The following is a 14,404-nucleotide window of genomic DNA, read 5'->3' as shown; positions in this document are numbered from 1 at the left end:
TATATATTTGATACACCATAAAATTTACTCTTTTAAAGTCTTGATTTTTAGTATATCCATTATTTCTATAAAAGTAGCCACTTTATCCATGAAGTTTTGCCTATAGAAAGACACTTCACCCAGACCAAAAGTGCTAAGTTCAAGAGCTACTTTGTCACTATATACCATGTGTTACCAGTGCCTCATTTTCTTTTTTTCTTTCAAAGATTTCATTTATTTATTCATGAGAGACACAGAGAGAGAGAGGCAGAGACACAGGCAGAGGGAGAAGCAGGCTCCATGCAGGGAGCCCGACCTGGGACTTGATCCTGGGTCTCATCAGGCCCTGGGCTAAAGGCAGCGCTAAACCGCTGAGCCACCGGGCTGCCCAGTGCCTCATTTTCTAATGGCAACTGGTTCTTCCCCACCTTTATACCCACACTTCATCAAATATCCAATCCCAGATTTCCATCCATGAGGGTCCATTGACTATAATCACTTTCTGCATATGGTGCTGCATGTGCTGTTATTCAGGATTCAGATGGAGGAAACAAGAACCAATCTCCATGCTAGCTATCTATAGCACAAAAAATCAAATACCTAAAGAGAATGAGGCACTTTTAAAATTATTTGATCTCCTTTGTAAGGGAGGGGAGGGGAAGAAGAGAGTCAGAATTTTTGTCTTCAATTTTGCCTCTAACAATCAGTTCTCTTGTATTCAGTGTATCTTGTCTTTAAGAATAACCCGATTCTGGAAAACCTGGGTGGCTCAGTCAGCTAAGCCTCTGACTCTTGATTTTGGCTAAGGTCATGATCTCAGGGTCATGGGATCAGGCTCCATGCTCAGTGGGGAGTCTGCTTGAGGTGCTGTCTCAGCCCCTCCCCCTCTCTAAAATCAATCTTTTTTTATAAAAAGAATAATCTTGATTTTTTAATTTTCTCCTATCCTCTAGATCCATCATCTCCTAGCTTATTAGTTTAGTTCCTTGTTCTTTTCTCTGTATTCACTAAGTGCTATTCCAGTTTATCCCCAATATCAGTGGTTCCCTTTTTTCCAAGAGCCAATTTGGTACCTTACCTCTCTGCAAAATATATTTTAATTCATTCATTGATGGCAATTTAGGGGGAGTGGTTATTTTGTTTTGTCTTGCATTTGTTTTGCCAACACTCTTCACTTTTTAAAAATCCATTGTTTTATGTCCTGGAGTCAACTTATTTTATTGTAACTATGTGTTCCTTTATGTACTCAGGATGCCACAATGTTATCTCATAATAATTAGCTTCTCAGAATCTGTTTTTGTTTGTTTATTTGTTTGTTTGTTTGTTTGTTTGTTTTGGGGAGTTCTTTCTCTTCAAGGTAATGCTTGCTTTCCTAATCTTAGAAATCCCACAGTGAGAGTGCTTTTTCCACTGTGTTTTTCAACAATAAATGTGGCCAAAGCTGCAGAGACCGATTGGGTGCCAGAAACAGAATACAGAGGCCATTTTTAGCCAAGAATATCACCCTTTGGAGTATTGTAGTAACACAGTCTCAGAAGGTAAGCTCCATGCTGAATATTATGTGTCATCTAAAGATCTTCAGAATAACAAAAATCAGATATGCAAAAACTGAACTTTCTTTTGATTTTCCTTAATTCTCTGAACTAAACTTAGCCTTCAAGACTCCATTTTGTTTTTACTAAGGACACAGTGTTGCAGTAGCAGCTCCGTATTACTGGAGGAAAGTGCCCCGGATCCCTTCAGGATTATTCAAAAGAAATACCAGAAAAATATTCAACATGCAAAAGTCTTGTGAAGAAAATGAAGGAAAACCACAGAACATGCCAAAGACCGAGGCAGACCGCCCTTCAGAAGATGTACCACAGGAGGGAGAAGGAAATCCTCAACTTTCTGAAGAAGGTGTAAGCCAGGAAGCAGAAGGAAATCTTAGAGGAGGGCTGATTCAACCTGGCCCAGGGTTTAAAGAGGACACTCCTGTGAGGCATTTGGACCCTGAAGAAATGATAAGAGGAGTAGATGAGTTGGAAAGGCTTAGGGAAGAGATAAGAAGAGTAAGAAACAAGTTTGTGATGATGCATTGGAAGCAAAGACATTCACGTAGCCGTCCTTATCCTGTGTGCTTTAGGCCTTGAATTCTTTTTTGTCTGATATTAAAATCTGGCCCTTGCTTTCTTTCTGTTAGTGTTTTCTGATGTATCTCTGACCTTTGTTTTACCTTTAATCATCTGGTGGAATTTTGTTTTAGGTAGCTTCCTTGTTACCAGCATCTCACTGGATTTTGTATTTTGACCCATTCCAGAGGTCTGTTTTTCAATTGGAAAGTTTCACATATTTGCATGAAAATATATTCATTCTATATTGTAAAGTAAAACAGAACAGGTTACAGAGCAGTATATTTAGTACCAGTTCACATGTAGGATTAAATCCCAGATTTGTGTGCGTGTGTGTGTATATATACATACATATATCAAAAATTTGACTGCTTATTTCTGTGTGGCGTGAGCTTTTTTCTTTTTGCTTATATGTATTTTTTTCATGAACACATGTCACACACACACACAAAAAATTTTATAAGTAAGAGTTAAATAATTTGCAACCAGCTTATAAGGGCAATGGGGGCACCTAAACTCTTGATGGAAGAACTATTAAAAAAAATGTAAACCTCAAGTTACCTCTGGATCTCTTAGCCAGAGGAATAAAACTGGCAGTTACTACAGATATAAAAAAAAAAAAAAAAAAAAAGGACACAGTGTAATCTGCAAGTTCTCATTAAACTCAGTCTGAAAAAAAATAAACTCAGTCTGTACTGAATTTAAAACATAACTGTTCATTAAAGAATATTTATTCCTCTTTCAATCCCCTTCTCCCCAGGGTAGAAAGTTATTTACATACATCTAAGGCTGCAAGGGATAATTAGTATCTATCCATTGCCATTTTCTTCCCTAGTTTATCTTCACTGGATATATAATCCATATTGTTCTAGAATGACCAATAGTCATTCCCTCTGACATCTACTACTGATACCTGTTTTGCTCCCTATTCACTAGGACAATGTAGCTCACCCCACATATTCCTCATCCAAGCTTCAAGGCACATGCAAAGCCATCTGTACTTTCTCAGTCTTCTCTGTGTCATTTTCAAGGGGACCTAGAAATCATTCAGGTGCTTATCTGTACTGCTCTTGGCTCATGAAGAGCAGGAGGAAATGGGTAATAGCCTCTCCCTTCTAGAACAGCACTGCATCCATTCTTACTCCATTATAACTGGGGTGCTCTGTGTTGATGTTCCCCTCTCAACAAGTCAGATAAGAGATAGAGCACAGTGCACTCCTAATTTCCAATCGTCAACCCCATTTAAAGCTTTCTACAAGCCCAACCCGGACTGTTGCCTTGAAAGGGATAAAGGCAACATATCTTTCCCAGATGCCCACATGGCAAGAATCTTTCCTTTCCCAAATTTCAACCTCTTTGCCTTAGACCATAAAGGACTTTTATTATCTATCTTATGTGCCATGTAAGGGGAAGATATGTACAGTGGAGAGAATCAGAAGTTGACTCCACATCTACTTTCTCTCCAGTCCGTTACATTTTCTTCCTTTAAATTTTATCTCAGGAAACTCAAAGCTTCTATTTTTATATTTATGTATTTACTTTGGAAATTAAAATTATGTTTCTTTTTCTTCTATTTTGAGACTGTTCTTCCTGGTATGTTGTTACTTAAGAAATCATTCAGAAATACATTTTTCCCCAAAATGTTTAGTGTCCTCTCTTTCAGAGGCAATAGAAAGGCACTTGAAGTAATAAGGAGCAGATGTTTCAATGGGTCAGTGGTAGGTGGATAAATAAGAAATTACATCTTTATGAAAAATTAGAAGCCACAGCTCCAAATTTCATACCATTCCCCAAATGTTCCTCTCATAGACTTTTTTTTTATGAGGCAAAAATATGCTTCTGCATCCCCTGCTTGTTTTTCTAAAATGAATTAATTTGGTACATGCAGTTAGAATCTCCTCCTGGAGTCTTCAGGACTCCTGTCTATCCCAACCTAACCTGCTTTGCTTTGCTTGAATGATGGGGGTGGGAAGAGCTCTTCCAAGAGAAGAGCCTTCTGATCAATTCAAAATCAAGATGAATATAGCAAAAGAACAATTTTATTTTTTTTCTAGTTGATATAGAACCCAAACTGCTAGTAAAAAGATAGACAGTGGGGGGAAGATGAAAGATCTTGCAAACTTCTTTCAGATGGGAAGAATTGCCTTCTTTCCCTTAAAAAAGAAAAGTAGGCAAATCACTACACATTTCTCACTCCAAATCCCATTAAACTTAAAATTAATGAAAATTTCTAAAGTCACTGGAAGTAGATGATCTGTCATGCAGTAGATTGTCTGCCGGCCTTCTCAAGATTGTCAATAGGAAATGTGGGTGTGAGGAAGATGCCTGAGAAACTGCTTGCCATTTTTAAGAGTAAGGATTTTTTTAACAGCAATTTTACTCGGTTTAATCTGTTTGTTTGTGAAGTTAAAATTCTAGAAACAAAGGCGCAGCCAATCTGAAATAACCTTACTGAGGTAAGTTGTTGTTTTTTTTTTTTTTTTTTTCCTTTCTTTGGTCTACTCTAATGGCCTCTTTTGTGCTCTCTAAATAGTAATCATCTAACCCTGTCTCTGCACCTGGAAGTAAAAGAATTCAGCATTATGTGAGGAAGAATGCTCGCCATGACCCAGTTCTATCCTTCACTGCATAACTTTCTCTCCTGAAAGCACTGATTGATTTCAAAGAGACTGCTGCAGAGAGATCGTCTGGGATGTGAAGAGAATTAGAATTGGACCCAAAGGTACAAATGTAACTGGTGCTAAAAATAGCTCACACTTTAGAAAGTTGATTAACACACACACAAAAAGAAGTTATTAAAATGTTCAATTAGAATCTCTGCAGCTTGGAGATTCTATTTTTAATCTTTAAGGTATTATGTATGCAAAATGCAGAAGGGTGTGAACCTTACTAGGAACAGGAAAATAAAGAGAGGGAGCTGCAAATGCTTCCTTTGAGAAGCAGCCACAGAGAGGTTGATGGCAGCAGAAATTATTATTACTGCAAATACCCCAGTCCAATATGTCCATCCATTATCATGGCAAAAAATCTTATAATTCTTTTTACTTTGTGATCCCAGAAATTCTTTTTAATATGAATTTTAGAAATTCCATATCCTAGATTTAGTGTTTACTTACATTCATTCTTATACTCCCTGACCACATTAAAAAATAGAATATCAATTAATTGTAAATATTAGTTGGTAATATAAAAATCCATTTGCTTCTAGAATTAGCGCAATTATCTATCAGGGTTGCTCAAACAGCAACTTCAAAGTACCCCTTGATTCCTTCTTCAATCTCACTCCTCACAGCCAATCACCAGGTCCTGTCAATTTTGCCTCTTAAATAACACTCAAATCACCCACTTCTCTCCATCCCCATGGTTACAGCTCTAGTCCAATCTACCAAACTCTCCTGCCTAACCTATTACAAAAACCTCCCTACACTTTCCCAAATGCACTGTGTTCTCCACTATCCATTCTCCATTTTGCACAATAATTGAAATCACAACATCTGGCTATTTATTTCTCTTTTTAAAAACTTCTGGGGGCACCTGGGTGGCCCAGTGTTGAGCATCTGCCTTTGGCTCAGGTTATGATCCTGGGGTCCTAGGATCAAGTTGTACATTGGGCTTCCAGTAGGGACCCTGCTTCTCCCTCTACCTACCTCTCTGCCTCTCTCTGTGTCTCTCATGAATAAATAAAAATTAAAAAAAAAAAACAAAAACCTTTCTGATGATTTCTTCTCACTGTTAAGTAGTCCAGTATCCTCAATAAGGTTTTAAAAAACCTTCACAAGCCAGCTCCTGCCAAGTCTCCACCTCATGTGGGTATTCACCTTGCTTCACCTTGCTTTCTCTGCTCTAGGACAAGGGGCTTCTTGTGGTTCCTCAAATTAACATCTTTTAACTGAGGGGGGGTTTGTATGCTCTTTCCTCTGCCTGAAATGCTTGTCTCTTTGGCTGGCTAACTTCTCATTTTTAGAGTCATACCCCAAGAATGCCTCTATTATATGTAAAAGACATGTTTTCCTATATGTCTTCATACCCTTAATCATACTACTAGTTATTCATATAATGTCTCCTTACCTTGCTAATATTTATGACAGCAGTGACATGATCATTGTATTTCTTGGCACCAAGTATAGTTAGCGGTTAATTAAATAATAATTACTTATTAGATGAATGATCGAATGAAGTGCCATTCTATATAAAACATAGAAACTAAAAAAAGGAGAGTCTTTTTTTGCTCAAAGGAAAATGAAAGGGAGGAAAGCTTTCAGAGAAAATTATGTTTACTATGGGTCTTGAAAAATAAGCAGGATATCAGGTAGAAAGAGCTGGTGGATTGTTCCCAGAACTGGGACTGGCACAGGTGAAAGCACTGAAGTGAATGAAGTGTTTGGGGCTTGGTGAGTTCTCTGTGACTAGACTGGATGAGGAAGGAAATGATTATAGCTTACTGTTGGTAAAGATAATTCAGGTTCAGGATGTTACAAGCTTTTGTGCTATCTCCTAAATAGTTCAGTTCTAACAGGGGAGCAAGATGATCATAACAATTAATAAAATTGCACAGGTGTTAGCATATTACTAGTGTAAGCACCTGATACAACACATGTACCTTTTATTTTCTTTGACTAAAATTGTTGTCAAGTGAATTAATTCATCTTCAAATATAAAACATTTATATCATAACAGGTATCTCATATATAGTCTATGTTTATGCAAAGTTTCTTAGAGAAAAATTAATTTTCTAGAAAGAAAAATTTATCATTTTAATTCAATAAATTTGCAACTTTAAGATTTTTTCTTTTCTAAAAAGACTCCTTTATGCAATGGAATTTTCCCATTGATTCTACAAACTGGCAGTGTTTGGAATAAACAGATATAAATGCCAAATGAGGAAATTCATTAATTCTTAAAATATATCTAGAAAATGAACCATATTTCAGTATTCTTAAAAGGGGACAAAGTTAATAGTCATGCAAGAAGAAATAACTCTTTGCTGCCATCTCATGGCAGCCCATTTTGCCACTGGACTGTTTCTTCTGGTCCCATTTCAAGCCCTGGTGAAGATAATAGGCCAGTTTAGCCAATGAACAGTCTATTGAGGATCCAAGAGAACTTGTTCCAATTGGCATAAAACTTCTCTGAACTTCATAGTTCTTGAAATGTTCAATGGTTGCATTTCTTCTTTAACAATTAGCAGATAGAATGTCAGTAAAATTCATGTAAGGGAGGAAGCAGATTCCTTTGAGACAAGGCAGGAATAACAAGGAATCCTGGAGGAGCTCCTCTTCCTGGCTGTTGTCAACTCAGAACTCCTTGGAAACTGCCTGTAACCAGAGAAAGCTCTCTTGTTCCATCTTCTCAAATGATTCCTTGGTACAAACAATCGAGGCTTTTGAGCACTGATCATTCATTTAACAAATGTTGAGATACTTTGGTAAACAATGAAGACATGGAACTTACATTGTAGTAAAGGCAGTAGGGAAAAAAAGGAAATGGATGAATAAATCAACAGTTGAACATTTTAACAGCGGTTTTGGAGGCAACAAGTATCTGAAGGAATATCAGATAAGAACCTGCATTAGGAAAAGCGATCAGAAAAATGCCAACAGTGAATTTGAGACCTAGAGGAAGAGAATGAGCTAGTCATGCAGAAATTTGGAATAAGTACATTCTAGACATAGAGGATAGCATGTGTAAAAGGCATGAGATAAGACAGAGCTTGGAAAATTCAGCTCATAGAGGATGTTGGAGAGGTATGTTGAGATGGGAAGAGTGATGAAAGATGAAGTGAGGCCTGGACTTTAGGCTGAAAGACCTTTGGGTTTTGTCAATGAAACAAACATTACATAAAGATGTTATTTTAATCCATGATAACTGAAAATACACGAAGGGAGGAGGATATATATAGTGAAAGAGGACAAAACAAAGCAGGACTATAGGAATCACATCCTGTTATATGTCCCTCACACTTGTTTTCTTTCTCTCAACCCACTGACTGTGACTGTATAGTATCCAACCCATTTTTTAAGCCTCCAGCTTTGTAACAAACTGTAATCTCTATCCCATCTTCTAGGTCTGACCTCCAACCTGCTTCTGTCTGAGAATTGATCAGTAGCCATTGCAGGTGAATTATATTTTCCATCTGTGGGCCCTGTTTCCTAGTTTCTTTTTGCAGTCAGAGTCCAGAATCTGGATAACTGTCCACTCTGGCTTTTGGCCAGATCCAACCAAACTTAAGTCTATGCCAGTAGATTGGGTGACCTGAGGATTTCTATGAAGGAAGGGTGTCATGAAAAATCTCCATGAAAAATAAAATTTCTCAGGTTCTAGTCTTAGAAGTCTGTTCATTTTGGAAAGTAGAAATTTGCTAGTAAAAAGAAAATACCTGCATGGAATTAGTGATTTCTGATCTTTATTTTTATTGCTTTAATTCATGCCATTCTACTATGTTGAATATACCCATATATCTTCTCTGAATATTAACATATCCCTTATTCTGAAAGCACATGCAATTTTTACATCTTAACAGTAGAATGAATTTAAAAGGGATAGAAAAAACCTAGAGACCACATGGAAAATATTTTTTCTTGTATACAATTTGCCACAAAAAAATGACTTCTCACATTCATATTCTAAGAGTTCTAAAATGTATATTTGATACTTTCAACTGAATAAATGCTATTAGAAATTGTGAATAAATTGTTTTCTTATACTCCAATCAGCAACAAAGATTAGAGGGTCAGATTTAAGTGTCCATTGAGTCTACTGTTCACAAAAATTCTAATAAATAATGATTTTAAATAAAACAGCAATTCCCTTCTGGACTCCTTTCTTCCCTAGCTGGATGGTGGCACATCTGACTTTAGCCTTCATTCTTTTCTGAGTCTTATCATTTGAAATGATTAAGCAATTTTAACTAGATAATATTTTTTTCCTTTTAATCACATTGGCATGGTAGTTTTAAGTTTCCCTTCTATCCAAATAAATACTGATAAATTGGTTTAAAATATTCTGTTTTCAAGTAAGTAAACAAATCTTTGCAGTTGAGGAAGAGCTCAAAGTCAGAAAGGCTAATATACAAAAAGAAAACCCATGGAAGCCTTTCAAGGACTGTCTCTTTTTGTTCTGGCGTTGGACAATGTTAGAGTGCAAGTACTATTTTGCTTTGCTCAAATTCAAAGCTTGTTTATTATTTCAGGGGAAAAAAATATTACAAATAATAAATGCAAATTTAAAAACCCCACTAACTTCCTTTGACCACAGTATAAGTGAATGGCATAGAAAGTAGAAGAATGTCAACGCAATCTGATATTAGGTCATGGAAAGCAGGTATGTGTGGCTGTGAGATCCACACAGGTTTGGAACCAAGACATGCTTCTGTTGGCTGCACATCCCTGGGCATCTCAGTTCATCTCTCTAAGACTAGGAACACATCTGTTAAGTGGGAAAAGAAAACTTACATGAGGTCCTTATGAGTATTAAGGATAATGAATACAATGAATACAAAACATCTGGCATATAATAGACGTTCCATAAATGGTGTTAAACTGATGACTTCCTGGTCAGCATATGTGGGTAAAATGAGCTAAGGATCAATCCAAAGATGTGTCTCTCTACCTTATAAAGGCAGTCTTTTCATGATTGTGATTTGTGTTGCAATATAAGAAAGATTTACTACCAATTCACTTTAAACCAGTAAGACATGACCCAATTTCCTAAAGCCAGATGGCAAAGCTACTTCCGGTGGGGCAGATGGGCCTATTGACTTTGAGTCCCATGAAAACATCAGGCTTGGAAGATACCCTGGGATCCAGCTTATGCACCAAGAAGATAGAGGAATGCCTTTGAGATTGGCCTGGGTATCAGGGAAGCAAAAAACTATCAGAAAGACATGTGCAGTTTTAGACACTCACACAGTATTTGGGGCATGAAATAGAGTATTCAGAGGAAGCCAAGTTGCTTTCATTGGCACTTGGGATATTCAAGAAGTTTCATCAACTAACTCTCTTTGTGTGAGATTGCAGCAATGTTTCTGAGTACCAGATGTGCTTGCTCTGAAAGGAAATAGGAAAACTGGACACATTCATATTCATTAATTAGGTAATATCAAAGTTAATTTGTAAAGGCAGTTATTTGCTGGAAGCATATTGGCAACAAATATTGAAGAGAAATATTACTGCAATGGAAAACATATGAGGAAATAATTGCATTTGAAACAAACAAAAATTATATTAATAATAATAATTCTCCAAATCCAACACTATGAATAGAAAAGTATTTATCATACAGTGTATTTAAATCTAGGAGATGTTCTTGACTTTTTAAGAGAGTTGGCTTTAAAATAGAAGAGAGTTTTGAGTCAATAAAGGAAAGAACTTACTGATAGGTATCTCTAGAAATAGAATTCCATAAGAAGTGTGAGTTTCCCACCTCTGGAGCTCAAATGTGCCTAATGCAATATAGGGAGAATTAGAATCAGTTCCCTGGGATGGCTAAAGCATATGACTTTATTGGTAAGTTTAACATTTGATTTGCTCTTTTCATAATCCATACTTTATAGCTATATTGTTTTAAAATATCACTAAAAAACAGGTATTATTTCCATTCTTTTCAGTATAAAAAATAAGATGTGTGTGGATGGGAACCCAGGACTGAATTCAATCATGCTTCTGCTACATCATGACTTTCTGATCTTGTTTATGCACAAACTAATGTGTAACAAGTTAGGTATATATACTGATTTACTAATTTTTTTGATTCTTCATTTTTTAATGAGTTCTGACTTATACTGTACATAGAGTATCAAATATAGAGAAAAATAAAATCGTTACTCCATTATAATAACATTATACATGTCCATTTGATCATACCAATAACACAGTGGGTCCTTATTCATAAATACTAGAATTAATAATTAGTACTTTGCAATAAAAAGGAAAGTAATTCACATTTCAAACTATTTTTGGGGGGACGCCTGGGCGGCTCAGTGGTTGAGCGTCTGCCTTTGGCTCAGGGCGCGATCCTGGGGTTCCTGGATCAAGTCCCACATCGGGCTTCCAGCACAAAACCTGCTTCTCCCTCTGCCTATGTCTCTGCCTCTCTGTGTGTCTCTCATGAATAAATAAATAAAACCTTTGAAAAAACAATTTTTTAAAAGCTACCATTTCCTCAGTTACATTTAAAGTAGCAGATGAGAGTGTTCAAGCCTTAGTCACTTTAACACAGCCACACAAAGAATCTGGAAATACAGTGCCAGAACTGGCTGGTGGGTGGCCGCTGACTTGGGACGTCCACAGAGCCAGAAGCAAGTCAGAGCCCTGCAAGGCTGCCCGTGCCATGGAGTCTAAGGTGAGCAATGGCTCAGGCCCCCAGGATGAGCGTATCACCAATTTGCTAGTGTTGGCTTCCTCCAAAACTGCTCCAACTATAACTTCCATGAAGAGCTGGAGCTGCTGGGCCATGAACTGCCCGTGCCAGCTTACCTGAAGGAGGACCACGACGATGAGCTACAGGCAGATGGCAACTAGGTGCAGCTACTTCCTGGATGGTGGGGCGAGAGATTCGGAAACTCAAGAAGAAATCATCCAGGATATTGCCAGGCAGCTCACCCAAATAGGAGACAGGATGGATCACAGCATCCACCCAGGACTGGTGAATAACCTGGCAATGCAGTTTATGAATGTGAACCTATCAGAAGAAGACAGAAGGAAGCATCTCACTGCTGTGCTGGAGCAGGCCATGCAGACTTATCCTAAAGACATGGAAAAGGAGAAGACCATGCTGATGTTGGCCATGCTGTTGGCCAAAAAGGTGGCCGATCACACCCCATCCTTGCTCCGTGACATCTTTCACACAATAGTGAACTTGATTAGCCAGAACCTGCTCACCTATGTGAGGAACTTAGTCAGAAATGAGATGGATTGAGTGGACACCTCTGCAAAAGCACAACTGGTTAAAGCTTGATATGGTGACGACAGTACACCTGCCTCCAGCGGAGATGGAGCCATGGCCACTTCAAGTTTTTAGAGAAAATAGGCATGAGATAATAGCTATTTATTTCTTACTATTTTAAAGATGTTGTTTTAAGCAGGTGATCCATTTAGAAATCTTCACATTAACATACTTGAATGAAAATGTCAGCTTGCACATATCTGAATGTGTTTTATAACCATCTTCTAAATCCAAATCCACTACACATTGTGCCTTTAAGTTATTTCAGATGTACAGGTCTTCACTTGAAAATTAAATTTAAGAACAGATTGTAAGGCAGAAGAAAAAAATGTATATATATAATGTGTTATGTATAATGTGATGCAGTGCACTGTACACATGTATATATGTTACACATATACAATATAACCACAGAAAACCTCAGCACTTAATATAGCAATTAATCTTGCTGAAAACTGTCATACTTCTCAAGCATATTTTCTATTCCTTTTAATAAAAATAATCCAATAGATTGGCACTGGATGGCTCAGTTGGTTGAGCATCTGACTTTTGGTTTTGGCTCGGGTCATGATCTCAGAGTTGTGGGATCAAGCCCCACATTGGGCTCCATGCTCAGTACCAAGTCTGCTTGAGATTCTCTCTCTCTTCCCCCCTCCATTAGTCCCTACCCCCTAACTTGTGCTCTCTCTCTTTATCTCTAAAATAGATAGATAAAATCTTTTTAAAAAATAATAATAATCCACTAGAGATCATAGATTTCAAAAAAAGAACATTTTGGCATATATCCTATGAAGCAGTTTAGGCCAGAGCAAATTATCAATATCAAAAAACACAGAACAACTTTTAAACATAATATATTATCAAAAATATGGTTATGTTCAATTTGATGGACTGTATTCACAAAGTAAGGAAAGGTATAAACTGGTTTAGACAAGTATTTGTAAAGTTTCAAGACAGCCTCCAAGTTACCACTAGCATGGAGATTTTTGTTATAATAGGAGGAACAAAATGGGACAGGAAAGCATTCTAAAGAGATGCCATTAGAATTACTTTAGAGTTATAGTGAGCTTACTGGAAAGAAAAAATAGTGTAGTGTTAAATCAAACAGTTAATAGATAAATTGAATCATATAAAGTGGAAACGGGTTGATATATGGAAAAATTAGGCAAATGGCTACTTGAATATGGTGGGCACATATTTGTGAAGCAGTATATATCTATAGCCTAAGAGCATAAACCTTCATATCAAGGAACCATTAAAATAAGCCTCATTAAATCCTGTACATAACAGACCCCATTCATATAGCCTTATCTTAATTCTCAGATGAATAAGCAATTGTAGAAATTCTGGTAGGCAGAATAATGACCTCCAAAGATGTCTACATCTTGGGACCTATAAATATATTATCTTACATGGCAAAAGAGACTTTACAAGTGTAATAAATTTAGGAATCTTGAGATGGGAAAATTATCATATATTATCTGAGCGTGCCTCATGTAATCACAAGGGTTTTTATAGGTAAGAGAAGAAGCAGAAGTCAGAGAAAGGGTTGTGACCATGGAAGCAGAAGACAGTGATATGGGACCCTGGGCCAAAGAATACATGCAGCCTCTAGAATCAAGAAAAGTCAAAGAAACAGATTTTCCCTAGACAAAGAAACAGATTTTCCCTAGAGTCTCTAACCCTGTTTTCTTTTAATAATAAATTTTTATTGGTGTTCAATTTGCCAACATACAGAATAACACCCAGTGCTCATCCCGTCAAGCGCCCCCCTCAGTGCCTGTCACCCATTCACCCCCCCCCCGCCCTCCTCCCCTTCCACCACCCCTAGTTCGTTTCCCAGAGTTAGGAGTCTTTATGTTCTGTCTCCCTTTCTGATATTTCCTACCCATTTCTTCTCCCTTCCCCTATATTCCCTTTCACTATTATTTATATTCCCCAAATGAATGAGAACATATAATGTTTGTCCTTCTCCGATTGACTTACTTCACTCAGCATAATACCCTCCAGTTCCATCCACGTTGAAGCAAATGGTGGGTATTTGTCGTTTCTAATGGCTGAGTAATATTCCATTGTATACATAAACCACATCTTCTTTATCCATTCATCTTTTGATGGACACCTGTTTTCTATTATTATTATAACAACCACCATACTATATGATTACTATATTAACTATACTAACAATTACTATAACCACAAATTTAGTGGTTTAAAGAAACACAAATTTGTTATCTTATAGTTCTAGGGTTCAGAAGTCCAAAATGTGTCTTACAGGACTAAAATCAAATGTTGACAGGATTTCATCCCTTCTGGAAGCTTGAAGGGAGAATCTGTATCCTTACAGGGATAGCCCTGTCTCTTTCATTACT

At 37.1% G+C, this 14,404-nt stretch overlaps 1 protein-coding gene and 1 pseudogene across 1 annotated transcript; both read left to right on the top strand.

The window, feature by feature from the left end:
* Nucleotides 1–1,680: 1,680 nt before the first annotated feature.
* LOC129505612 (transcription elongation factor A protein-like 8) lies at nt 1,681–2,465 on the top strand. The gene has a single exon (XM_055318735.1). It carries the CDS (start codon nt 1,758–1,760, stop codon nt 2,109–2,111), a length of 354 nt encoding a protein of 117 aa, XP_055174710.1. The 5' UTR covers nt 1,681–1,757; the 3' UTR covers nt 2,112–2,465.
* Nucleotides 2,466–11,353: 8,888 nt separating this feature from the next.
* LOC129505694 (BH3-interacting domain death agonist-like) lies at nt 11,354–12,122 on the top strand (annotated as a pseudogene).
* The last annotated feature ends 2,282 nt before the right edge of the window (nt 12,123–14,404 follow it).

Source organism: Nyctereutes procyonoides, unplaced genomic scaffold (assembly GCF_905146905.1).
Source record: "Nyctereutes procyonoides isolate TBG_1078 unplaced genomic scaffold, NYPRO_anot_genome, whole genome shotgun sequence".
Taxonomy (NCBI): Eukaryota; Metazoa; Chordata; class Mammalia; order Carnivora; family Canidae; genus Nyctereutes; species Nyctereutes procyonoides.
This window is presented reverse-complemented; position numbering and strand designations above follow the sequence as displayed.

Coding starts and splice junctions, on each gene's coding strand:
- LOC129505612 (XM_055318735.1), top strand. CDS start 1,758: ATGCAAAAGTCTTGTGAAGAAAATGAAGGAAAACCACAGAACATGCCA.